Below are 24,373 nucleotides of genomic sequence, written 5' to 3' on the forward strand. Positions count from 1 at the left end.
CTCTGGTTTTTGCCCACACTCCAAGGATGTACTGGTTTGCGGTTAATTGGCTGGGTAAAATAGTAACATTTTCCATAGTGTGTAGGATAGTGTAAGTGTATGGGGTATTGACTGGTGGCTGTGGAGTCGGTGGGTCGAAGGCCTGTTTCTGCACTGTACCTCTAAAGTACTACCTCAGGGGGTAATATCCTTAAAACAGAGACAAATTTGCAGAAGTATTTAAATTATGTTCATTATTACAATTACTTACTAAATGATATAAATTAAGGCTTTTATCTGTTCAGATTTGACAGATATAATATTCAATGTCATACTGGGAAGATTCCATGAGTATGTAATAGTTAGTTATTCATAACAATGCTGATCAGTTAAGGGCCGGTCCCACCAGCATGCGATAGCATGCGTCTAGCTCGACCAAACGTGGTCGCTTGAGCCGTACGGCCTCGCGGGGCCGGTCCCACTTCGATCGGCGGAGGTGTATGGAGCTGGTCCCGACATCGCGCGGGGCTCCAAAAATCTTGCACTGTTCGAAAATCCCGCACGACAAAGACCTGTCGGACCGCAGCCGCTTCGAGGCCGTACGCAGCGTCTTGACATCGTATGTAGCATCTTAACGTCGTACGCAGCGTCTTGACGGCGTACGCCTAGCGCGTGGCATTGCGCGATGACGTCACCACCCGGCGTGCCGGTGCATGATGCGTCACTGCCCGACGCCGTGCGACGTCCAAATTCAGTCGGCCCGCCTCCTGCCCAGCTGATTGGTGAGTTTGATGTCGGGACCAGCCCCGCACAACTCCATACACCTCCGCGGTTCGAATTGGGACCGGCCCTGCGAGGCCGTACGCCTCAAGCGACCATGTTTGGACGTGCTAGACGCATGCAATCACATGCTGGTGGGACAGGCCCTTAACTGGTATGACTTAGATGGCAGTGAAGGTACATGCAATTAGTTTTCCACCTATCTCCCAACCATATGAATCTATTTTAAAGATTAGTTAAGGGCCTGTCCCACTTACGTGACCCTTACATGCGACTGCTGGTACTCGTCATATGTAGCCAAAATGTTCAACATATTGAAAATTCAGCGGCGACCAGAAAGACGCTACGACTCTTTGGAGACCATAGGAGACCTCTCACGACCATACAGGTGACCACAGCAACATGTCGCGGGTGACCTCACATGACCATAGGAGACCTCTCACAACCGTGGTGGTGAGAGGTCTCCAAAGAGTCGTAGCGTCTTTCTGGTCGCCGTTGAATTTTTAACATGTTGAAAATTTCGGCGACCTATCACGGGTACGGGCAGTCGCCTGTAAAGGTCGCGAAAGTGGGACAGGCCCTTTAGCCTTGAATAACCAAGGTCAAAAGAGAACATTAGAATCACTGTCTGGACTCACTTCTGGAACAAATTCTGATCAAATTGAAAAATCGAATTACTTTCTTACTCCCACCCACATCTATGCTAGAAATCCACCCAAACCAGAATGTAGCTTAATTGGTAGGCAACGGAATTGCAGGCAATGGAAGTGTGTTTGGACTTGACGGAAAACTAAATTGTTGAAGAAACATTTAACCACAATAATGTTTTGGTTTAGCAGTGAAACTCTAAGTTACATTTTCTTTTACAAGTTTCCTCGCCAAACATTGTATTTCTTCTTTTAAAGCATATTTGTATCAACTTCACAGATATAACCATATAACCATATAACAATTACAGCACGGAAACAGGCCATCTCGGCCCTACAAGTCCGTGCCGAACACTTACTCTCACCTAGTCCCATCTACTTGCACTCAGACCATAACCCTCCATTCCTTTCCGGTCCATATACCTATATCCATATACCTATGGATTTATAACTAAATTTACTTGACCTTTCACACGCACCAGTGGGATTCCCCGAAAATTTCCAAATTGTACTGTTAAGATGGCCAACCTTTATTTGGTTGCCAGGAGCCCACTGTCCTATCTACCTCTACCCCATTGCAGACATTGGACTCTGCCTGTGGAACTGATGTACTGCAATGCCAAGAACTATATTCTGCACTCTGTATCTTCCCCTTTGCTCTATCTGTTATAGTTGAGTTGGTCGAGATTGTATATATGTATGTATAGTATATCTGATCTGTTTGAGTAACAAGCATACAAAGCTTTTCACTGTGCCTCGAAACATGTGAACCTAAATCTACAATCCTCTTCAAACATACCTTCACCTTAAAATTAAAACTTTGCAGAAGTTAAGACTCCTAGAATTTTGTGCAAAGGACTTGACATCTTTTATGTTTGTGCTTTAAATGCCAATATATTATTGGCAGGTGCAGAACAACACATCACCTTGTTTGGAATCTGCATCATTAGATTTCCACTGATCTTCCTGTTGGATGTCACACTTGACACTTAAGACAGAACTTGATTGCTGACTTACATTCATCACTTCAGTTCAGTTTGGTTTATTGTCACGTGTACCGAGGTACAGTGAAAAGCTTTGGTTGCGTGCTAACCAGTCAGCGGAAAGACAATACAATCGAGCCATTTAGTGTATATATTTACAGTGTATTGATACATGATAAGGGAATAGAGTTTATGCAAGATAAACGCAGTAAAGTCCGATCAAAGATAGTCCGACGGTCAACAATGAGGTAGATAGTAGTTCAGGACTGCTGTTTGGTTGTGGTGGGATGATTCAGGTGAGTGATGATAACATCTTGCATGATGAGCACTGAGCTTCAATGGAAAACATCTCTCTGAAAGTTGCTGTCATTAGTTTTGTTCAGTTTATTGTCTAACCAAATCAAATTGTCCATTGTCTGTACCGAGGTATCGCAGTAATAGTCGTCCGTAGGTACTCGGGGCTATTTTTTTAACTTGTGGACATTTTTTAACATGTTGGAAAAATCGTCCCGACTTACCTGATGTCCCGAGTTCCTATGGTTGGCATTACAAGCCGCTACAAAACATCTACGGACTCCTGTGGGCCCGCTACTGACATTACCCGACATTCCCCGAGTTCGAATCAAGGGGAAAACTTGGGAGAGTCTGTGAATAACTCGGGAAAGTGGGACAGGGCCTCTACAGTTAATCCTTTAGAGAGCGTGAAGGGGGGGGGGGGGGAGAAGGGGGGGGGAGAAAGGAAGGGGGGGGAGAAAGGAAGGAGGGGGAGAAGAAAGGGGGGGAGAGAAAGGGGGGGGAGCGAAAGGGGGAGAGAGAAAGGGGGAAAGAGAAAGGGGGGAGAGAGAACGGGGGGGAGAGAATGGGGGGAGCGAAATGGGGAGAGAGAACGGGGGGAGAGAACGGAGGGGAGAGAACGGGGGGGAGAAAGGGGGGGGAGAGAAAGGGGGGGGAGAAAGGGGGGGGGGAGAAAGGGGGGGGGGAGAAAGGGGGGGGGGAGAAAGGGGGGGGGGGGAGAAAGGGGGGGGGGGGGGGAGAAAGGTGGGGGGAGAAAGAGTGGAGACACTTTTAAGAAGCCAGACAACTTTTAATAAAGTTTAGGGGGCATTTAACATTACCGGTCCGTTTACTTACCTTTTTTCCCTCAACGAGCTTTACTTTCGACTACCCTCGATTACCTTAGATTGCCTTTGATTACCTACGAATAACATGCCGACCTAGTGCGACCTACCTCGACTAAACCTACGAGTAAAACAAATATTGATTTTTTCCATGGCAACCTTATTTTACTCCCGGCATTTTTCAGCTTGTTGGTTACGTGTGGACCACTCTCGAGCATGAAGGAGAGTTACAAAGACCTCCTAGGACCTCGTACGACCATGCTGCGAGTATGAGTCGAGGGCAAACTCTTCTAAAGTCGTGAATTAGCTCACCGCAGTGGGACAGGCCCTTTAACATCCAACATACAGGAAACTGCTTTCTCGTGCATTCACTTTGTGATGTTTTAATAAGAATTATTACATTGGAAACCATAGTAATTTTAGATAGTACAATATATTTTACTAACATGATCAATATTGACCTAATCTTGATTAGATGAAGTTGTTTTCCAATTAATATGAAATATTTAATTTCCTTGAATAATGTATTAAAAAAAACTAGAAAATAGTCAAAACTCCAGATGCATTAATATCTACTTAGCAAAACAAGTGATAATGAAGAATCAGTTTCTTCATACACAGCCACCTTTCTGATAACACAGCTATGTTACATCTCCAGCACAGTGACTTACAAGGAAAGGTCTCTTCACACGTATCCAACTAAGAGTTTTACAACGCGCAGTCGAAAATATTGGGGAAATTATCACACCAATGCTTTCAGATGGTTCCACAGGTTTCGAGTGCTCGGCTGATATTATAATCCTACCCCCAGTTCATCTGTCCATGCCAATAACCAGCTGACGCCAGCAGAAGGAAACTGAGATGAGTTGGATTCCAGTGACTGTAGTTAAAAACAACTAAGGCCTAATTTTATAACCATTACTCCAACCTCGATGACAGGAAGGACAGGAAAGTCACGATGTCAAATCTTACTAGTGTTTTTGTTACTAGCAGAATCTCCAATGTACTCTTCTGGAAGTCAAGTTTACAAGGGGGGTGAGTATTTAATACATTCTTTCCCACAAACTCCACCAATGACCTGGATACCATTTTTGTAAGTCTCTGAAAATATCTGTGTTCTTCATCGAAATGTATACCCGTAGTTGGTGCTAAGATAGAAAGTGAACCGCCTGATCAAGGTTACAGCAGTGGTTTATTTTGGAGTTCAACACAGTTTGCAAATGTGCAACAACCTACTGCAATGAGGTGGAACAAACTCTTATGGCCCCTGTAGGATTCACTTGGGTTCAATGCCAAGTTCAAAGTAGCTGAACATGTGATTCTCCAATTTCAAGTAACTGCGGCATTCCTTCCCCTCCCTCTCCTCCTCCCCCACCTTAGTCGTCCTTCCAGTTCCACTGTTTGCATCCTTTTACCCCTCTCATTATCACGCCTTGCCCAGTCAACAATGGGCCATTATGGGCTCCACTTTTCCAGAGGTCATCTGATGCCGGCCCCCGATTAATTCTGGCCTTTTCTCACCTATGGTTGAATTTCCATTCCCAAACCTCAACTTTCAGACTGAATGAGGGTTCCGACCCAAAACGCCATCTATTCTTTTTCTCCAAAGTTGTTGCCTGACCTGCAGTTACTCCAGTATTTTGTGGTACAGTCCTGATTCACCAACCTACCTCACTGCAGGCATTGGACTTTGTCTCTAGAACAGCTATGCTGCAATGTTGAGAACTATATTCTGTGCTCAGTATCTTTCTCTTCACTCTACCTTTGGTCCTTGAGTTTGTGTTGTGTATAATCATGTGTAGTATTATTTGATTTGATGAGACCACACGACTTTTCATTGTACCACGATACATGTGCCCATTATATTCTCACCGACTCAGCCCCAGATTCGCCACTCACTTCCACACCAGAGGCAATTAAAGGTGGCCAACTAATTTGGCTTACTGGATAGCATACTTAGGACAAACAATTGTTTCACGTTCCATTTATAGGGCTGTGAAATTGAAAGTTACAGATCAAGATCTAGTTTTACACATTCCAACCGTTTGTCCAATACAAAGTGGATGATTAGTTCCTCACCCATCTCCTCCATTCAAGGATGGGATCAATTCTGCAACGGTCTAGGTACAGTCCAGTGAAAACAACTCTCATGCAGACATGACCAGGAAGTACCATTTAATTTGTCTCTCAACTGCAAACAGTGGTTGAAGTGGAAGCTGGTCTTCAAGGCCCAGCTCTCGTCCTGTGGCCAATAGCATTTATTGCTCCTTCAACAACCAATTGGTCATATTGCAGGAGTGGTTCATCATTAGCTAACATTCTACAAGTAAATGAAGTTAACTGCAAACCTTAAATAACTTTAAAGGGCAATAGTTCAATCTCATTCAATTCAATTCAATTCAACTTTAATGTCATTGCACAAATACTGAGTATCGGTACAACGAAATGCAGTTTTGCGTCAGTCCGTAGTAGTGCAATATAGAAATTTAAAAAAAAAAAAAAAAAAAAAAAAAAAAAAAATCTTGTGTAAGGAAGAAATGCTATTGCATTGTGTTGCTTGACTCCCACTCTTCAGTCTTTTTTTGTCTTTTGTTTACTTCTTGCATCATATTTTGCTAAACCACAAAAACATCTTCAAGCACTCAGACCTATCTCTGGTCTACTTCAGGTAGCATCTCAGATTGGTTTGGGAACAGCTCTACCCAAGACCACAAGAAATTGCATAGAGTTGTAGCCCAGTCCATCACAAATACCAGACTGCCCACTGTTGACTCCATCTATACTTCATGCTGCCTTGGAAAAGCAGCCAACTTAATCAAAGACTTGGCCCACTCCAGTCATTCCTTCTCCCTGCTCCCATCAGGCAAAAGGCACAGAAGCGTGAAAGTGCCACCCTCTTGCAGCATCAACCATAGACTGCACAGTTACAAAGAAAGGAAGCCACAGGAAAAGTACAGCTTTGTGTACATTTACTGGAAATCTTTCCCTCAGCAAATTCCATGAAAATGCAGACCAAAGTGTAGAATATGAACAAAAGTAGTTTGCTCATTGCATGCCCGGCGATAAAAGCTTTTCACACCAGCCTGCCATCCCCAGAGTAATGAAGCACAAGGAGCAGAAGAGGAGCAGGCCCAGCTGCATCCAAGCAATTCAATGCAGCTCCTGTACTCACGCATTAGGCGGTGTGAGAATTGCCCCAAATACATCCTCAGTGTCACTTGCTTCATCAGCCTGGTGGGTCATCTGGTGCTGAACTACATAGTTGCTGGGTACAGTGATATTGATATCAAAAACAAGAATAGAGGAGGCCACATCGGACATCAACATGCCACCAAGATAAGACACAAAATACTGGTATAACTCAGTGGGACAGGCAACATCTTTGGACAGAAGGAATGGGTGACGTTTCGGGTTGAAACACTTCTTCAGACTGAGAGTCAGGGGGAGGGAACCATAGAGAAATGGAAGGGTAAGGCGTGAAAACGGGAGATCAAGGAGGATGAACCTCGAGGAAAATGTAGAATAGATCATTGTTAGCTGAGGGGAAGGTGACAATGAGGCACACTGTCGGATAATTAGGATTGGGGACATGCAGCGAGAGGGGAAGCAAGGGTTAAGTGCCACCAAGAGTTGGGATTCTACATTTAGGTGGACCAGTATTAAAACAAACATATCCTGTAGAATACAAGATCATGATATTGTAGATTTTGAAACAGGATGGACAATACTTTCCCTTTAGGCTTAAGAATGGAACAAGGAAGATTTGACCAGCACCTAATGTGAGTATCTGCAACGGCCAATAGGTTACGTTCCACACATGTAAATTATTTTTGAAAAAATTATATTCCCTTTTTTTATTTGTTCTAATCACAATTATAATGCAGTGTGAATAGAACAAATGAAAAAAGGGAATAAATCTAAAAGTTACACGTAGCTAAATCGTGATTAGGGCTATCATTTACATCTTGCGACTTAATCCACTATCTTGCCAAGATGTTCATCACTATAGTGGTTACTGGAAATGCAGGAATTCCTCCTGGATATAAATTCCACCTCACCCTCTCCAGATGTTGAATCCAGAAGGCATCCCGACGGGCCACACGGCCAGATGGCTTCCTGATGGGCCACAGGGCCAGAAAGCTTCCCAATGGGCCACACGACCAGAAGGCTTCCAGACGGACGGTGGCTGTGGACTGGGAACGCGGCCAGCGGCCTTTATCGAGGTGCCGCGGTCTCGATGCCTCCCGGATTGCCACATAGAAGCCCGGGCCAGAGCCAGCCGGGGCCTCGCAGGTCGGACGGAAGAGCCGGACCTCGCGGGTCAGGGTCCTGGTTGGCGCAGCAACCGACAGAGCCCGCTGCTGGGGCCCGGGTCGGCACCACGGAGGCGTCGACAGCGGTGGCAGCAGTGAAGCCTTGCGACGATGGGGCCTCGGCGGTGTTGAAGCCTTGCGGCAATGCCTCACGGGTAGGCCCGCGGTCGACGGTCGATGAGAGGGGGGAGGGGAAGAACAATGGAGGACCCGGCATGAGGGGACCCCCGTAAGGTGGGGGGGGGGGGGAAGAGGGAAGAACATTGGCCAATTGGGGAGGGAGGGGGGGGGGGAGAACAAAGGACAATGGGGACCCAGCGTGGGGGAACGGTTGTGGGTGTGAATCCATTAGTGGGTCTCTGCATTTTGCATATCACACATCTCATTCAGTATTGATAAAACTTTACACTAATTTGGATGGATTCCATTTTAATCTGTGCCTTTTCTTTAAAGCATAGTCTCCGCGTATTATTTTGGAGGAGAGTATAATTCTCTGAATTGGATCGGATATAATCTATGCAAATTCAGCGTCAGAATGGGTTATGACATTCTTCAATAATTTTAGTTTAGAGATACAGCGCGAAAACAGGCCCTTCTGCACACTGGGACCGCGCTGACCAGCGATCCCCGCGCATTAACAACATCCTACACACACTAGGGACAATTTACATTTATACCATGCCAATTAACCTACACACCTGTACGTCTTTGGAGTGTGGGAGGAAACCGAAACTCTCTGAGAAAACCCACGCAGATCACGGGGAGAACGTACAAACTCCGTAAAGACAGCACCCGCAGTCGGGATCGAACCCGAGTCTCCGGCGCTGCATTTGCTGTGAGGCAGCAACTCTACCGCTGCACCTCCGTGACCGGCTTATAATATTTAATAGCTGCGAAATGGTCTTAAAACTTAAAAACAAACTAATTTACTCTTAGTTATCTGCAATATGGTAGCTAATGTCAGGTTGAAAATCATTGCATAATATTATGGACAAAGGTTTATGGTGTGAGAGAGGATAGTGCAAATACAATTAATCCCAGACTCTTATGACCACATCTCAATACAGTCTCAATGCTTATTTTAGGTTTTGATGAAAACTTACTTTTCATTGAGGTCTTCAAGCCTCTGGCCATTGGGTGACAGGAAATTTGGAGTTAATTGGCCAGGCAATGGACTGCTTGGGCTGGCAGAGCCAGACAATGAGGTCTGGATATTCTGGATAGAATGCCTTCGACTTCTCCGTCGTTCTAAGCCACGTCGTTCAGTCGTACCAAGGCTTGATCTCCGTCTGTCTTTGCGACCGCTTATACTAACATCTTCATCTCCATCTTCATGTTTTAGGGTCATCTGTAACACATTCATTCAGGAAAATTGTTTTGGAAACTTAGCCAATATTTGTATTGAAAATCTGTGTGTGTAAAAGTTTTGCTATTTTTGTATTTCATTTTTAAAACTGACATTTATTCACCAACTTGAACTCCCCGACAGTATTGTTTAGTTTAGTTTATTGTCACATGTAACAATGCACAGCGAAACACTTGTGGTGGTGGTGGTACCTGCAACTTACCTCCTCAACCATTGAGTTAGGTGTGGTGGAGCTGCCCCCACATGGCTAAACCAGTTCAAGTTAACAATGTTGGTATGGAACGGTTTGTGACATAGTCACCAAAACATAGAAACATAGAAAATAGGTGCAGGAGTAGGCCATTCAGCCCTTTGAGCCTGCACCGCCATTCAATATGATCATGGCTGATCATCCAACTCAGTATCCTGTTCCTGCCTTCTCTCCATACCCCCTGATCCCTTTAGCCATAAGGGCCACATCTAACTCCCTCTTAAATATAGCCAATTAACTGGCTTCAACTACCTTCTGTGGCAGAGAATTCCAGAGATTCACCACTCTCTGCGTGAAAAATGTTTTTCTCATCTCGGTCCTAAAAGATTTCCCCCTTATCCTTAAACTGTGATCCCTTGTTCTGGACTTCCCCAATATCGGGAACAATCTTCCTGCATCTAGCCTGTCCAACCCCTTAAGAATTTTGTAAGTTTCTATAAGATCCCCCCTCAATCTTCTAAATTCTAGCGAGTACAAGCCGAGTCTATCCAGTCTTTCTTCATATGAAAGTCCTGACATCCCAGGAATCAGTCTGGTGAACCTTCTCTGTACTCCCTCTATGGCAAGAATGTCTTTCCTCAGATTTGGAGACCAAATCTCCATCTACCATTGTAGCGACTTGTCAGCCATGACCTTAAGAATTTGGTCAGAGCCAATTTTGGAATGATGGACAATATATTCCTCAACTCAAATAGTCTACACTCTTGCTGTCCACCTGTGGTCTTCCTTCAGATATTGTTCAACAGAATATGATGTTGCTGGAGAGAGTGGAGAAATGTTTCACCAGGATGTTGACTGGATTAGTTATGGGGAGGCAATGGCTAAGCTGATCTTATTTTCCCCGGAATGAGGGTGAGGGAAGACATTATGAGAGACATAGACACAGATAGGGTGTGTAGTCAAAATCGTTTTGAAGTTTGGAAATACATATTATTCTGGAACATTCTGTTTCACTATTAAATGGGAAATAGATAGATATCCATTTTAACAATTAATGGCACTTTTAAAATAAGGAGATGTTTGAAATGCACAAAAGCACCACCAGCAGAAGTAAAGAACAATATTTTGATTGTGCACTCTTTCAATCACAATCCAGACTTTTTCCTTTAAAGGATGCTGTCCAAAATGCTGTACATTTCTAGAATCAGTGGTTATTTTATTTTTATTCCCCCACTGACAGTGTAAATCACATTCCCTTTGTTTCCTTATCCTGGTATTCTTTACAACTAGGAGTTATATTTGATCCATAAGCTCGCCTGTCATCTTCCTTGTTGTTAAAACATTTAAGGGTCAGTGGCAACTATTAACCACCAATTACATATCAAATGGTCTTTCACAGTTGCATGCATCTTGCTCTAACTTTGTGTTACAGTGCAATAGATCAACATGTGGCAAAGATAAAGGATTTGAGTTATCAGTTTTGAGGAAAATGAGGAAACCACTCAAGATTCATTTAGTTGACTGCTCTCAAGTAACACCCGAGGTCATATCTATTTCAGCCTTGTTATCTTTCATTACAAATCAGTGTGTGTTTTTTGACATTTATGACTCAGTGTACTTCTGACTGAACCACTTATAAACTGATTCTTCAGGTGAGTCACTACTGGCAATTGTGGATTGCTCTTGTTGCGTGACATTTTATCCTGCATCTCTTGCGATGTTTACTTTGATGCCTCTCCTATGCCTGCACCTAGGCTTGGGTCAAACGTATTCCTTATACACACGAAGCTTACAGAGTAAGCAGCATATCAAATGATGAGTACAACGAAAAAATACAAAATACAAAACAGCAAAATGGTGCGCATTTGCCCCATTCCAGCAGCATTGCAATGCTAAAGTTAGCCATATACATCAGCGCTGAACACCAATGCCAGCAAATAGTTCCATTCCTATAAGAAAGACGAGTCAATTACATTCCTGAATGGGGACTGCAGCTTCATTTTTCTACAACTCAACAACATCCTTCTGAAGCAAGTGCTTTATTTTAGTATTAGCAGCTTATCCTGAATAATAGACTGGCATGGGCCTTGCCTCAGGCTTCCTTTCATAATGACACACAGACGCACACTTCGTCCTCCCCATCAGCTTTAAAAATAAATAAATGTCAATGCATTCACATTAATGTGTGAGTGTGAAATATTACCTCATAAATATTGAATTGTTCCACCAAGTCCAAGTCCGTTCCTTTTTTGTTCAAGTGTCTCTGTGAAATAGCTTCCATCCCTTGTTCTTCCAGACAGTCCACTACATCATAGAAGGAATCTTGATCAGGCAATCCTGCCAATGTCTGGGAATTCCAACAAAGCACATGAACACAATCATTCCATTAGGAGAGAGAAAGCGTTATTGAAAAGAAACACACTTTAAAAAAAAAAAAATGCATCTGCAAAACTGCTCCACTGCCTCTCTCTCTCTCTCTCTCTCTCTCTCTCTCTCTCTCTGCCAGAATTCACTGCTTCGACCAAATTTAGGCAATGAAAAGTTGTCACTTTTGTGGACGCTGCGATGAAAAGATTGTATGAAGTTTTGGAACAAACAGCTCAAAGAATTAAAACAACACTTTGGAAATTCATTCTAGGTTCAGTGTGCACACACTGCACGATCATTGTGTGTGTGTGTGTGTTGTGTTTTTGACAGCTCAGTACACCCCTCACACACAAGAAGTTAGTGGATCCATTTAAAATAGAGAAATGTTCAGTTATAGTTTAATTCATTTCATGTCAAAATTAACTATGTATGTGTATTTGCAAACATTAACTCAGCTTCTTTCTCATGAATTGTCAGACCACCATCCCCTCAGTTGCCGTGCCGTTGTGTAACCTGGCAGGAACCCACGCATCTACACACTTAGTACTTCCCCACCTGCTAACCACTGCCACCTCCCCCACCCCTATCCACTCAGATTCCACTTGCTACACATTTCTTTCCTCCACATTATTTCAAGTGAGATATACATGAATGCCAATATGAAATGGACAAAGTAGAAGGGTGCTGAGATAGAGGCGGATAATTCAATGTTGACCTTCAGTTTGCCAACTTGATATTTTCTCGCTTATACCTCCGTGTTCCCCACATTGCAATCTCAGTCTGAATAAAACATTTAATTATACAAACCCATAGTCAGGAAATGTTTCATTCCATATACCCACTACCCTCTGTGTGTCATCAGATCATGATAACAATATGAAAATATGCAATCTAAAATGAAAATACAAGGCTAAAGATAAAACTGTGGTGTTTATCATAAGCAAACTATATGATGCGATCGTCAGAGATTCAACCCTAAAAACATTGATTTATTAGCATTCTGTGCTGTAATTATCCATTTGGTGGTGTATAGTACAATCTTAATATACAGGGCAGAATAATGATCACACAAATACAACCAGCAGAATGTCAGTTTTATTTTACTTGCCTTGTGGCAGTTTATTCCCAATTCATTCTGGCTTCTCTGCACAATTTAACCCAGCTGGACACTATTCACAGCTATTCCTGGACCTTTGTGGAAGTTCTTTGGCCACTAGTTCCAATACAGTTGAAACACAGCACCTACCCCCTCCCCCAACCTCCTTCCACCAAAGGTTTGTGAAAGCTGTGTGCACGTCAACAGATCACCACTGGATGGCGTACATGGCAATTATCCATAAGCCTTCTGAATTTGGCGCTCCATTTTCAGCTTACAAATGTAACTATCAGCATTTATTAAATGCTACCAGACTGGTTGTCACATGATATGTCATAAAATTCATCATTGCAATTAACCAATGGAGTAAAGTGTATTTCAAGTGCATAAAGATGTTAAATGTCAAGTCATCGATTGTGTTAGTTGGCATAACATTTATGCTACCGCCGAGGATCTCATGGGTTTGATAGGCACAAAATGTTGGAGTAACTCAGCAGGACAGGCAGCGTCTCTGGATAGAAAGAATGAATGACGTTTCAGGTTGAGACACTTCTTTAGACTGAAGAAAGGTTTTGACTCGAAACGTCATCCATTTCTTCTAACAGAGATGCTGCTTGTCCCGTTGAGTTACTCTGGCATTTTGTGCCTATCTTCGATTTAAACCAGCATCTCTAAACTAAACTCTGTGCTTGGCAGAGGAACATCTGGACAGATGCTTTCTCATTATTTGTATCATGATGCTTATACCTGGCTGACCAATTCACTGTTAATGTACAGACAATCTTACAAACCTGCTCCAGCCAAGAAAGAGGATGCTCTCCCACAGAAACATTGAAATTTGATAAAGAGGTAGACCATTATTTGGCTCTGCTCAATACGATCACAATGACCATCTAACTCAATGGGATTCTTCAGCCCACCAAGTCCATGTGTCTCAGCTATCACCTGTTCACACTAGTTCTATGTTATCCCACTTAAACATCCACTCACTACACATCTGGGGCAATTTTCAATGGTCAATCAATCGACAAACCTGCACGTCTTTGGGATGTGGTAGGAAACCGGAGTGCTTGGAAAAAACCCAGGTGGTCACAGGGAGAGCATGCAAACTCCACACAGAGAGCACCTGAGGTCAAGGTTGAACCTGGGTCTCTGACACTGCGAGGCAGTAGCTCTAGCAGCTGTGCCACTGTGTGACAAGTGGGCAAATTGCGACAGGCGGCAGCTGCTCCACACTGGTCTGTTGGATGGTACACAAAAATGCTGGAGAAACTCAGCGGGTGCAGCAGCATCTATGGAGCGAAGGAAATAGGTGACGTTTCAGGCCGAAACCCTTCTTCAGACTGATGGGGGGTGGGGGGGAGAAGGAAGGAAAAAGGGAGGAGGAGGAGCCCGAGGGCGGGGGGATGGGAGGAGACAGCTCGAGGGTTAAGGAAGGGGAGGAGACAGCAAAGGCTAGCAAAACTGGGAGAATTCAACGTTCATGCCAACCGGATGCAAGCAACCCAGGCGGAATATGAGGTGCTGTTCCTCCAATTTCCGGTGTTGCTCACTCTGGCAATGGAGGAGACCCAGGACAGAGAGGTCGGATTGGGAATGGGAGGGGGAGTTGAAGTGCTGAGCCACCGGGAGTTCAGGTAGGTTATTGCGGACTGAGCGGAGGTGTTCGGCAAAACGATCGCCCAACCTGCGCTTAGTCTCCCCGATGTAAATCAGATGACATCTAGAGCAGTGGATGCAGTAGATGAGGTTGGAGGAGATACAGGTGAACCTTTGTCACACCTGGAACGACTGCTTGGGTCCTTGAATGGAGTCGAGGGGGGAGGTGAAGGGACAGGTGTTGCATTTCTTGCAGTTGCAACGGAAAGTGCCCGGGGAGTGGGTGGTACGGGAAGGAAGGGAAGAATTGACAAGGGAGTTGCGGAGGGAGCGGTCTTTGCGGAAGGCAGACATAGGGGGAGATGGGAAGATGTGGCGAGTGGTGGGGTCACGTTGGAGGTGGCGGAAATGGCGGAGGTCTGTTGGATATTGCACTCACCTTATTGATCAAAGTCATTGTGTAAACGAGAAGCTCTGTGTCAACCCCATCCTTTTCTTCCAGTATTTCCATGACATTTGACCAAGGCCTCACACCTGGGGAAAAAAACCCATTTCAAACACCAATTAATATCTCACCTCCAATATTCCACTCAACCTAGAGACATATTGATTTAAGGCAAAAAGTACTGGATAAATATTCCGTTTGCAGTGTACATCTTACAGGGAACTAATTTAGGTATAGAATTGTAATATCTCCGCAGAGGTTTTCTTCTGCCATTGCTGATGGTTTGGTTAGAAAAGCAGATTCTATCGATGGCCTTGCGCCTTGGTCAATGGGAATGAAGATGTCATTAAGGGGTTTGCCTAAAAAAGGGTCCCGACCCAAAGCGTCATACACCCTTTTTCTCCAGAGATGCTGCCTGACCCGTTGAGTTACTCCAGTGCTTTGTGTCTAATTTGTTGTCATTAAGGGAACTGTTTAAAGAAAGACCTAAAGCAAAGTGATTGATGCATCGACATGGGTCCATGCCCTTCCACAACCATTGCCTCCTAGCCTCCCAGTACTACAGATAGCGTAAAATTCAGATCAATGTTGTTACCCATTTCAGAAAGGCAAAGTATTAGAAACATAGAAACATAAAAAATAGGTGCATTCGGCCCTTCGAGCCTGCACCGCCATTCAATATGATCATGGCTGATCATCCAACTCAGTATCCTGTACCTGCCTTCTCTCCATACCCCCTGATCCCTTTAGCCACAAGGGCCACGTCTAACTCCCTCTTAAATATAGCCAAGGAACTGGCCTCAACTACCTTCTGTGGCAGAGAATTCCACAGATTCTGTGTGAAAAATGTTGTTCTCATCTTGGTCCTAAAAGATTTCCCCCTTATCCTTAAACTGTGACTCCTTGTTCTGGACTTTCCCAACATCGGGAACAATTGTCCTGCATCTAGCCGGTCCAACCCCTTAAGAATTTTGTACGTTTCTATAAGATCCCCCCTCAATCTTCTAAATTCTAGCGAGTACAAGCCGAGTCTATCCAGTCTTTCTTCATATGAAAGTCCTGACATCCCAGGAAACAGTCTGTTGAACCTTCTCTGTACTCCCTCTATGGCAAGAATGTCTTTCCGCAGATTAGGAGACCAAAACTGTACGCAATACTCCAGGTGTGTTCTCACCAAAGACCCTGTACAACTGCAGTAGAACCTCCCTGCTCTTATACTCAAATCCTTTTGCTATGAATGCTAACATACCATTCGCTTTCTTCACTGCCTGCTGCACCTGCATGCCTACTTTCAATGACTGGTGTACCATGACACCCAGGTCTCGTTGCATCTCCCCTTTTCGTAATCGAACCAAGATATTACTTAAATCTTGACAGAATGGGATATGTTGACATTGAAAGAAACCTGGGTAACCTTGTACACCATTCATCAAAAGCAAGCAGTTAAGTCAGCAAATGATGTGCTGGCTTTCATTGCAAAGATATTTGAATATAGCAGTAAGGATGTCCGGTTACAATTGTACGGCACCTCGGTGAGACCATGCCTGTAGTATAGTGCGCAATTTTGGTCTCCTTAACCAATAAATGTTATTCTTGACATAGAGGATGTGCAGTGAGAGTTTGCCACACTATTTCCAAGGACAGGATGATTATCTATGACATGAGATTAGGACAACAAGCCCTGCAGTCAGCAGATAATAAAGAGAGGGGATCACATTGAAAGACACAAAATTCAAACATGGACAGACAGACTGGAATGTAGTGAGGGTGTTTCTTCAGGCTGAAGGGTCTACATTCAGGGACCACTCAGAAGACTGGTAACAGAGGGGAAGAACTCAGCGGGCCAGGTTGTTATTCCAGCATTTTGTATGTATCTTCAGTGTAAACCAGCATCTACAGTTCCTTCCTACACACATGTTGATCCTCAGAAGCTGTTCCTGTGGACAATTGCATTTCACATAACAGAATTGAGGATTGAAGATTTAATGAGGACACAGTTAGCAATGTTCACAGATCCCAATGAAGGGCCTTTTAAAATATTACAGAAAGTTATAGAAAGTTATGAACTGCTACCAAAGGGATCTGAGCAGCTGAGATAATGCAGTGTGAGCAAGAGTTAATGAGCGGTCCATGTCAGAGGAGATGCAAGCATCTGATCACGGCATCTCATAAGTTCTAAGAGCAGAATAAGGACATTCGGCCAATCAAGTCTACACCGTTATTCAATCACGGCTCATCTGTCTTTCTCCCTCAACCCAATTCTCCTGCCACTGCCCCATAACTCCTGACACCCCTACTAATCAAAAAATCTGTCAATCTCTGCCTTAGAAATGTCAATTGACTCGGTCTGTGGCAATGAATTCCAACACGGGTCGGAATGCATTTCCAGAAAGATAACAATGAACAGCTGAATTAAGGCCGGGTCCTGCAACTATGTATTCATTCAGTAAAAATGCATCTTTTGAGTTCTTGCTAACTTCAGCTGGCAAGCAGTAAAAGGACTTGTTGTTAAAAGATCTCCTTAGGTTTTCTTCCAAACTGTTGACATGTATTCTCTTTCCACCAACCTATCAATCTACATCTCAACACAAGTCTCAACACAATCACAATAAAATGGTTCAACCAGCACTGCCCACACCTTATGAACAGGGAGGGGACATTTTTGCCGATAGACTCGGGTCAACCTTTCATTGGTAATCAACACATTTACATGCCTCTCTTGCCAGAGTGGTTAATGAATATTCAGTTCACCTTGTCTTCTGCCAACTACACTCCCCTCCCACCAAACTCGCCTGTATAGCTGAACCCACACTGTTAAAATGATGAAAGAAAAAGGCCATTCATTTATAATTTCCCCTCATTGATGGGCTTGCCTTTCCAGGGTCTAACAACACTGAGGAAATGCTTAAATGCTTTACTCCATCGCAATTTGACGCTCATTTCAATGACGTTTCAAAAAACGCTGACATCCCTTCAGCCAAAATAAATAGCCTTTCCCCTATTCACCATTATACCAGCACGGACTATGCTGTGAAGTTGCTATTGGCATCATGTTTGGCACAAACACTGTGGGCCAAAGGGTCTCTTCCAATAGGCAATGGACAATAGGTGCAGGAGTAGGCCATTCGGCCCTTCGAGCCAGCACCGCCATTCAATGTGATCATGGCTGATCATCCCCAGTCAGTACCCTGTTCCTGCCTTCTCCCCATATCCCCTGCCTCCGCTATTTTTAAGAGCCCTATCTAGCTCTCTCTTGAAAGCATCCAGAGAACCTGCCTCCACCGCCCTCTGAGGCAGCGAATTCCACAGAGTCATCACTCTCTGTGAGAAAAAGTGTTTCCTCGTCTCCGTTCTAAATGGCTTACTCCTTATTCTTAAGCTGTGGCCCCTGGTTTTGGACTCCCCCAACATCGGGAACATGTTTCCTGCCTCTAGCATGTCCAAACCCTTAACAATCTTATATGTTTCAATGAGATCTCCTCTCGTCCTTCTAAACACCAGAGTGTACAAGCCCAGCTGCTTCATTCTCTCAGCATATTACAGTCCTGCCATCCCGGGAATTAACCTTGTAAACCTAGGCTGCACTCCCTCAATAGCAAGAATTCCGCTACATTTCGACAAATAGGTGGCCAAAACAATTTATATCACAACTCAGCTGGTCAGGATGCATCTCTGGAGGGTATGGAGAGGCAACATTTTGGGTCGGGATCCTTCTGCAGATTGATGTAGCAGGGTGGAGAAAGCAGAAAAGAGTTGGAGGGGGGGTCATAGGTGGATACAGGCAAAGGGGGTTTGATTTTCAGATGGGTGGACAAAGTCTAGCGATGAAAAGGGGACAAAAGGGTATCAGATAAGGAGGGAAGAGGAGTGAATTGTAAAAGCAGAGGGAGTAGTGATATAGGTGAAAGGGGATGGTTGCGTGAGGGGAGGAGGGAGGGAAGTGGATGGAGAATGGGCGGGATAGTAGGAGAAATGGGTATGCACTGGGATGGAATGAGGGGGAAAAAAATTAAGGAACAAATTGTGGTCACGGTGTAGAATATTTATTTCTCTGCAAAAGAGATTCACACCTGCAGCCCTTGCTGAATCAGAGATATAACACAGGAGTCTATTTAATCCACTATAGCTGTGCAATCTAGCACACCACATCCCTCTGCTTTGTCTCTGCTTGTGAGAAGTCACAGCACATCCTGCATGCTTGTGCTGCTCCTTAAAGAATGAACAACCTCTCCTGGAGTAACAAAACAATGCGCTCACAACATGCATTCTCTGAATAGTGGCTTGGCAGCATGTAGAAAAAGCACTGAATTCTTTCAGTAAAACTCTCAACACTGCAGGCAGTGGGTATGCAGCCAAGAGAAAATTACAGGTTGCAATAGTTGGATCCATTTGCTGCTGAGGTGAATATTTATTTTGTGGTCAGATGGAAGATTTTGTCAGGATTAATGGCACTTTGCAAGTAAAAGCAACATGCCCAGATCTACAGTCCATGAATCTCAACCAGAGGAGAGTCAAGAGTCAAGAGAGTTTGTAATTGTCTTTTTTTTAATAAATATTTTTATTAGAAGCAATGTACAGTAATATAAACTGTGTATATCATAATACATTCCGTGTACAACTTCTTGTTTTTAATTTAATAATAGAAGTAACAGAAGCAGAAAGGAGAAGGAAAGAGAAAGTTAAGTAAAGTAGTGATCTTGATAGTTCGTGTAAGAACAGATAGAAAGAACCCGCAAAGATATAAAGAGAGAAGAAAAAAAAAACGAGAAAAAACAGAGAGAAAAAAAAGAAGGAAACAAAACAGAAAAAATAAAAGGGAAAAGGGATATACCTGCTTCATATCTTTCCACACCCCTCACCCAGTTCTGAAACAGTTAATTTCCAGGGTTATGTTGCACCATATATTTGTAATAACTCGATAAAAGGAGACCTAATCTTTAGGAATTGGTCTGCTTTACCTGCTAGGACGAATCTCATATCTTCGAGGTGTAACATTTCGGACATCCTTAAAATCCACATTTTAAGCGTTGGGGCGGGTGCGTTTTTCCAGAATTTGAGTATAGGTTTTTTTTGCAGTTATCAAGCCATAGTTAAGGAGAGACTTTTGGAATGAAGTCAGCTCAGAGCCGCCTTTCATTGTTCCAAAAATAATCAATTCTGTGTTGGGGCCCAATTTTATTTAAAATAATTTTGTGAAGATATCAAAAATTTATTTCCAAAATTTATGGAGTTTTGTGCAGGAGACAAAGGAGTGGGTTATAATTGGGTCTTGAGATAAGCATTTATCACAGGTTGGAGAAACATTTTATTCAGTTTAGTTTTCGAGTAATATAGTCTATGTAAAATTTTAAATTGAATTAAGGTATGTCTTACATTAATCGAGCATTTGTGTACATATAGCAAATATTTATCCCATCTGCCTTTTGGAATTTTTATAGATAGTTCTTGTTCCCACTCTCTTCTAATTGCATCTGACGATGGTATTTCTAAATTTAGAATGATATTATACAAGGAAGATATTAAATTATTTGATTCCGCCTTTCTATTCATGCCTTCATCTAATAGATCTGAGGTCAGAGTTTGATATTCTTGTGTATGTTTTTTCAAGTTATCTCGAATTTGAAGGTATTTAAAATGCTGATTAATTTTCAGGTTGTATTTAAGTTGCAATTGTTGGAATGATAAGAGATTTCCTATTTCATACATGTCTCGAAACGTTTTAATTCCTATTCTTTCCCAATGAGTAAACGTTTTATCAATAATAGATGGTTTAAACGATGGATTATTTACTATAGGAGAGAGAAGCGATAGATTTCTTAATTTGAGAGTTAGTTTTATTTGTTTCCAAATTCGTATTGTGCTATGAATAATTGGATTCTTCTTGTATATTGTATTATTCAGTTTTATCGGGGAGAGAAGGATCGCTCCTATGTTAAATCCTCTCTCTCCATTACTATCCAGTCTACCTGTTGGGCAGAATTGTCCAACCAGTAAATTTTATATTTTTGATATTCACAGCCCAATAATAGTACAAAAAATTGGGCAGTGCCAGTCCACCAAATTCTTTGCGTTTACACAAGTGTATTCTTTTGATTCTATGGGATTTATAATCCCAAATAAAATTTGTGATGTATGAATCAAGTTTTTTAAAAGCAATTTTAGGTAAGTATATTGGTATTGATTGAAATAAATACAAAATTTGTGGGAGAAAAATCATTTTTATGGCATTTATTCTGCCTATTAAAGACATCGGAAGTGTTTTCCAGAGAGTTTTTAATTGTCATTTGTCCCGGACGGGACAATAAAATTCTTACTTGCCGCAGCACAACAGAATATATGAATATGTACCAAAGGGGTAAAACAAAGTCACATATAGTCTTAGAGTCATACAGCATGGAAACAGGCCCATCGGTCCAACTTGCCCACACCGACCAACTACACTACCCAACCTGTTTCAACTACTTCCCTCCGGCAGACGTTACAAGGCCTTCTACGCCCGAACCTCCAGACTCAGGAACAGTTTTATCCCAAGAGCTATAGCGGCTCTGAACCGGCCCTAATGAGTGCCCCCCCACCCACCCCCTTTGGACAGTCTCCCTCAGATGGTCACGTCAATCAATTCAGCTTGCTTATTTATGTATTGTATTTATTTACCTTTCTTGTACATCAGTGGAGCTGCACATTAAATCTCGTTGCACTGACGTGCAATGACAATAAAAGATATTATTATTATTATTATTATTATTATGTCCCACTTGCCTGCATTTGGCCCACATCCCTCTAAATCTAAGATAGACACAAAAAACTGAAGTAACTCAGCAGGTCAGACAGCATCTCTGGAGAAACGGAATAGATGACGTCTCGACCCGAAACGGAACCTATTTTGGTTTCTCCAGAGATGCTGCCTGACCCGCTTACTCCAGTTTTTAATAATACTACACTTAATTGTCATTGTAAATACATACAACAAACGTATCAGATAAATAACAGCGAATAACGAATAACAAAATCGGCAAGAAAACGTCTTCAAGTCAGAATGTGCAATGTGCAATATTCATAGAATAGTGTTGTGGCGGTACAAAATATTGGCTATGGGGGCTGTGTGTTCAGTGTAGAGTTCAGAGTGGTGATGGCCTTGCGGTAGAAACTTTTCGCTAATCTCGTGGTGTGTGATTTGATGAACCTGTAACGCTATCCTGAGGGCAGAAGGGCAAACAAGTGATGTGCGGGATGAGATGAGTCCTTTAGTATGTGTGATGCCTTCCGCAGGCAACTAGAGCTATAGATCTCTTCCAGGGTCGGCCGGTGTGCATTGGTGATCTTCTGGGCTGTATTGATGACTCTCTGCAGAGCCTTCTTGTCAGCCACAGAACTGTTGTCATACCATACCAGGATGCCATGGGGCAGGACACCCTCTATGGAGCAACGGTAGAATGACACCAGCAGATGTTGTGGCAAGTTGACTTTCCTGAGTGATCTTAGGAAGTGAAGCCGTTGTTGAGCCTTCTTTACCAGGGAGTGCGTGTTAGTTGACCACCTGAGATCTGCTGAGATGTGGGTGCCCAGGAACCTGAAACAGGAGACTCTGTCCACTCTTTCTCCGTTTATGTGCAGTGGGGGATGGTCACCCTGCTTCTTCCAAAAGTGATGAGCTCTTTTGTTTTTTTGTATTGAGTGCTAAGTTGTTCTCTGAGCACCAGCCTATTAACCTCTGTATCTCCTCCCTGTAAGCGGACTCATCGCCCTCAGTGATCAGCCCCACCACTGTGTCATCTGCAAATTTTATGATGGTGTTTGTGCTGTGGGTCGGTATGCAGTCATAAGTATAGAGGGAGTAGAGGAGGGGGCTCAGCAAACAACCTTGTGGAGCTCCTGTGTCAGAGTGGGGGGAGTAGTGGGGTCCCATCCTGACTGACTGTGGCTGGTCCGTAAGGAAGTCCTTAATCCATAGGCAGATGTAGTGTTCGAAGCCTAGGTCGGACAGCTTGGAAACCAGTCTACTGGGTATGATTGTGTTGAATGCGGAGCTGTAATCCACAAATAGCAGTTGTGCGTATGCTTTGTGTCTATCTTCGGTTTAAGCCAGGATCTGCAGTTCATTCACACACATCCCTCTAAACCTATCCTTTCCATGTACCTGTCTAAATGTTTTTTAAATGTTGCGATAGTCCATGCAAAAGAAAGATGCTGGATGTTGTGTACTATTAGCTATTATAGCATCCAGAAAACAGAATGAGATTCTCGCTTGGGTTATTAAAGCAGCACAGTTGCACCAATCTCAGAAGAAAACAATCATGCTTCAGGCATTTTATCTACCATACCCTTGCCAGAAAGAAGTTGTGTGTTTAATTCCCTCAAAAAAATCATTCCTCAAAATTGTACACAAGTGATAACGTTTGATGTGTAGGAAGGAACTGCAGATGCTGGATTACACCGAAAATAGACACAAAATACTGAAGTAAGTCAGCAGGTCAGGTGACATCTCTGGAGAGAAGGAAAAGGTGGCGTTTTGGGTCGAGACCTTTTTTTTGCTACCTCCCTCCGATACCATTCATTTCCCAACCCCGCAGGGGCCAGTTTTACCTCCTCCTCCCCATTTAAATGAAAGGTCTCGACCAAAAACGTCATCTATTCATTTTCTCCAGAGATGCTGCCTGACCCACTGAGTTACTCCAGCATTTTGTGTCTATCTTTGGTTATAATGTTTGATAGTGTTTTATTTTGCAGAAACTTCGTAGACCATTTCCAATAGAGCAATGTTTAAATGAAGGTACACAAAAATGCTGGAGAAACTCAGCGGGTGCAGCAGCATCTATGGAGCGAAGGAAATAGGCAACGTTTCGGGCCGAAACCCTTCTCTGCTTGCTAAGTAAATTGGCAGCATGGTGTCATTATGGTATAGTTGCTGCTCTACAGCGCCGGAGACCCAAGTTTGATCCCGCATATGGGTGCTGTCTGTACAAAGTTTGTACATTCTCCACGTGACTGTGTACGTTTTCTCTGAGATCTTTGGTTTCCTCCCACACTCCAAAGACGTTTAGGTTTGGATGTTAATTGGCTTGGCATAAATGTAAATTGTCCCTGATGTGTGTAGGATAGTGTTAGTGTGTTGGGATCACTGGTTGGTGCGGACTTGGTGGACCAAAGGGCCCTTTCCCGTGCTGTGTCTCTAAAAAAACTTTTTTTTAATCTGAAGGGACCTCAACTATTTGGCTTTCTGAAGGTAAAATTAATGATACATGACAAAGAATGAAACACTCCTGGAAATATGCCACATTGTTTTGGTGTAAGGAGAGAATCTTTCAGCATAAGAAGACTCACCCCTCTTGTGGTCCACAGTGGTGACTGCCTGGATGAACAGTGGTGCGTTCGACTCTGTGTACTCCACGAACACCAGCAACAACTTCAGGGCTGTTTTCACCACCAGGCGGAACTGCACAAGAAACAAAGAGCACAATAGGTCAATCCATCTTGCTGGGAGAAATCATGG

General features: G+C 43.3%; 1 protein-coding gene across 17 annotated transcripts in view; it reads right to left on the bottom strand.

The window, feature by feature from the left end:
- fhod3 (formin homology 2 domain containing 3) overlaps positions 1-24,373 on the bottom strand; it is a 637,022-nt gene that overhangs the window by 162,197 nt on the left and 450,452 nt on the right. For 9 of the 17 annotated variants that reach the window (XM_033016413.1, XM_033016443.1, XM_033016452.1 and 6 more), the window contains exons 7-10: positions 24,205-24,316; positions 14,878-14,972; positions 11,580-11,723; positions 8,924-9,168 (exon numbers count right to left, since the gene is read on the bottom strand). In XM_033016413.1, coding sequence (XP_032872304.1) covers positions 8,924-9,168; positions 11,580-11,723; positions 14,878-14,972; positions 24,205-24,316 — 596 coding nt within the window. Of the gene's footprint in view, positions 1-6,679; positions 6,773-8,923; positions 9,169-11,579; positions 11,724-14,877; positions 14,973-24,204; positions 24,317-24,373 lie in introns of all 17 variants that reach the window. The other 8 variants (XM_033016429.1, XM_033016409.1, XM_033016394.1 and 5 more) reach the window with 1 other exon arrangement.

Source organism: Amblyraja radiata, chromosome 2 (assembly GCF_010909765.2).
Source record: "Amblyraja radiata isolate CabotCenter1 chromosome 2, sAmbRad1.1.pri, whole genome shotgun sequence".
Lineage (NCBI taxonomy): Eukaryota > Metazoa > Chordata > Chondrichthyes > Rajiformes > Rajidae > Amblyraja > Amblyraja radiata.